General features: G+C 44.2%; 1 protein-coding gene across 3 annotated transcripts in view; it reads left to right on the top strand.

Annotated features, from left to right (window-relative positions):
- Positions 1-2,753, top strand: part of Trafd1 (TRAF-type zinc finger domain containing 1) — a 50,249-nt gene that overhangs the window by 42,391 nt on the left and 5,105 nt on the right. For all 3 annotated transcript variants that reach the window (XM_010604484.3, XM_010604486.3, XM_019204561.2), the window contains one exon: positions 368-444. In XM_010604484.3, the coding sequence (XP_010602786.1) occupies positions 368-444 (77 nt within the window). The remainder of the gene's footprint in view (positions 1-367; positions 445-2,753) is intronic.

The raw sequence follows: 2,753 nt of genomic DNA, 5'->3' as shown, positions 1-2,753 counted from the left end.
TTTTTTTTTTTTTTTCTTTGTGAGAGGGTCTTACTATGTAGTTCAGTCTAGCCTCAAACTTAGGGCAGTCCTCCTGTCTCAGCCTCCCAAATGCTAGGGCTATAGACATGTGCCACTATGCCTGGTTCTTTTTATTTTTTTAATTTATTTTTTATTTTGAGAAAAGGTCTTGCTAAGTTAAATTGCCCAGAGTGAGCTCAAACTTGTGATCCTCCTACGTCAGTCTCCTATGTGCTGGGATTATAGATGTATGCTACCACCTGGCTCCAAAGTCAAACTGTTCTATACAACTCTCAAAGGGGAATAAAAGGTTGAAATCAAGTTGTCTTTGCTCCTCTTGAGTCTGACCATATGACCTACTACCTAGGTACAGCTGACGAGACCATGTTGCCTTGTGAGTTTTGTGAGGAACTCTACCCAGAGGAACTGCTGATTGACCATCAGGTGTGTTGAGAATTAACTGTTGGCTTTTTTTTTTTGGTACCAGGGATTGAACTTGGGTCCTTGTGTTTGCAAAAGAGACAGAGGAAATACTGAGCTAAATCCCTGGCCTTTTTTTTGGTTCTTTTTTTTGAGGGTCTTGCTCTGTAATTCAGGCTGACCTCAAACTTGGGGCAGTCCTCCTGCCTCAGCCTCCCAAGAGCTGGGTTTACAGGCATGTGCCACTACTCCCAGCAACTGAGTATATGTGCTGCTGAAGTGAGCACAGTGCTAGCTACAGTGGGCTTTAGGAATGTGAATAGTCTGTAAGTGTTGTTTTGGGCAATATGAGGTCTTGAGCAATTTTTTTTTTCCCTTGATATCAGAGATCAAACATGACCTTGTGCTTGGGAGGCAGGCACGGCCACTGAGCTAAATCCCCGGCCCACTTGAGCAAATTTTTATATATTTGTTTAAATGTTTTTTTTGTTAGTATGTTTGTGATACATGATGAGTACATTTATCATGAGGAATTTTATTGCTCCCTCCTCTCCCCTCTTGCCTTTTTCCTCCATTCCAGATCTGCTTTCTATCTGCAAAAAGTTTACCTTCCTGTTTCCTATGGCCTTTTATTTTATTGAGCACATTTCTTTTTCTTTTTCTTTTCTTTTGGTACCGGAGATCACACTCAGGACTTAGGCTTGCAAGGTAGGCAGCTGAACCACTGAGCCAAATCCCCAGCCCCTATTGAGCATTTTTTTTGTTTTTGGTACTGGGGACCGAACTCGGGTCCTTGCGCTTGCAAGGCAGGCGGTGGAACCCCTGAGCTAAATCCCCGGCCCCATGTTGAGCACATTTTTAATATAGTGTTTGTGGCAGGAGTGACATCTGTTTTTTACCGTGGTGTAACTGACATAGCGGTATAAAATCTCAGCCTTATTCTGCCTTAGAAAAAGTAATGCTCACCCAGCAGATCTGGTGGTCTCATCCCAGCAACCTTGCTGTGTGGTGCTGACTGGTTGGACATGTCTACTGATCCTTTTTTTTGGTACCGGGAATTGAGCTGAGGACCTTGCGCTTGGCGAGGCAGATGCAGTGCCCCTGCGCTAAATCCTGGCCTTCTACTAACCATTTTTTGTTGTTATCGTTTTGTTTGTTTTTTGTTTTTTTGAGACAGGGTCTCACTATGTAGGTGAGACTGACCTGGAACTCATTATGTAGCCCAGGCTGATCTTGAACTCATAGTGATCCTCCTGCCTCAGCCTCCCAAGTGCTGGGATTACAGGCATGCACCACCACGCCCGGCAGTACTAACCATTTTTAATCTGGTCTCATGCCATGTTTTGAATTATTAGAAATGTATTGAAGTACCTCCGGGTCCCTGAAAGGTTTAACAATCTTCTCTGCCCATTACTTTCTCTGCCTGGAAGGGCATGGCCTTCTACTTGCTCAGTACTCCTACCTACACAGGCCCCTGATCTGCAGCCTGGGTTTGGATGTGACTTTCAGGAACTTGTCCTCAGGGACACCCTGAAGGTTAGGTCAGCGTTCACCGGTGTGCCACTTCTCTGATAGCCTGTCACCCTGGGAGTTGGTCTCTTGATCCCTTGGTAGTCTCCCCACTTGGTCTGAGTTCCTTGAGGGTAGGTTCTGATTTTTCTTAGTTGCTAAATCTCCCAGTATCTGAAGTATGGAAGGTATCATAATTTTTGAGTGATTAGAGGATAGTTATGTGTTTGAGGATTTACCTAGTGGAAAGGAACCACTTGTTTCCCTCAGTAGTCTTTGATCTGTCCTGTTTGGTTTGGCCTTGTCTTTTTTTTTTTTGAGACTGGGAAGGGCTTTCTTTGTGATTCAGACTGGCCTCAAACTCACTAGGCCTCATGTCAGACTGGCCTCAAACTCCTGGTGATCCTCCTGCTGCAGCCTCCCAAGTGCTAGGATTAACAGGCTTGTGCCACCATGTCCAGCTTTGCTTGGCATTTCTAAGACTCCTAAGTAGTCCCTGAGCTTTAGATGATGGAACATAACTTCCTCCCGTAAATGGAATGATGTGCTCTTTGAATACCAAAGATAGTGAAGGATATTTGGATTTGGGTTTGGCCCTCTCTTTTACTCTGTGGCAGTAGGAAGAGTTTTTTTTTTCTTTCTTTTCAGTGCTGGGGTTGGATAGGAATCTTGACTCTTTTAAAAAGAATAATCATGGATGGGCGTGGTGGTGCACACTTGTAATCCCAGCACTGGGGAGGCTGAGGCAGGAGGATTGGTGCAGGCTAGCCTGGGCTACACAGTGAGATTCTGTTTAAAAAAAAAAAAAAAAAAAAAAAAAAAAC

The sequence above is a fragment of the Fukomys damarensis genome, unplaced genomic scaffold (assembly GCF_012274545.1).
Source record: "Fukomys damarensis isolate Sample0158 unplaced genomic scaffold, DMR_v1.0_HiC HiC_scaffold_12, whole genome shotgun sequence".
In the NCBI taxonomy this organism is placed as follows: domain Eukaryota; kingdom Metazoa; phylum Chordata; class Mammalia; order Rodentia; family Bathyergidae; genus Fukomys; species Fukomys damarensis.
Note: the sequence above shows the minus strand (reverse complement) of the source record. Positions and strands in the feature narration are given on the sequence as shown.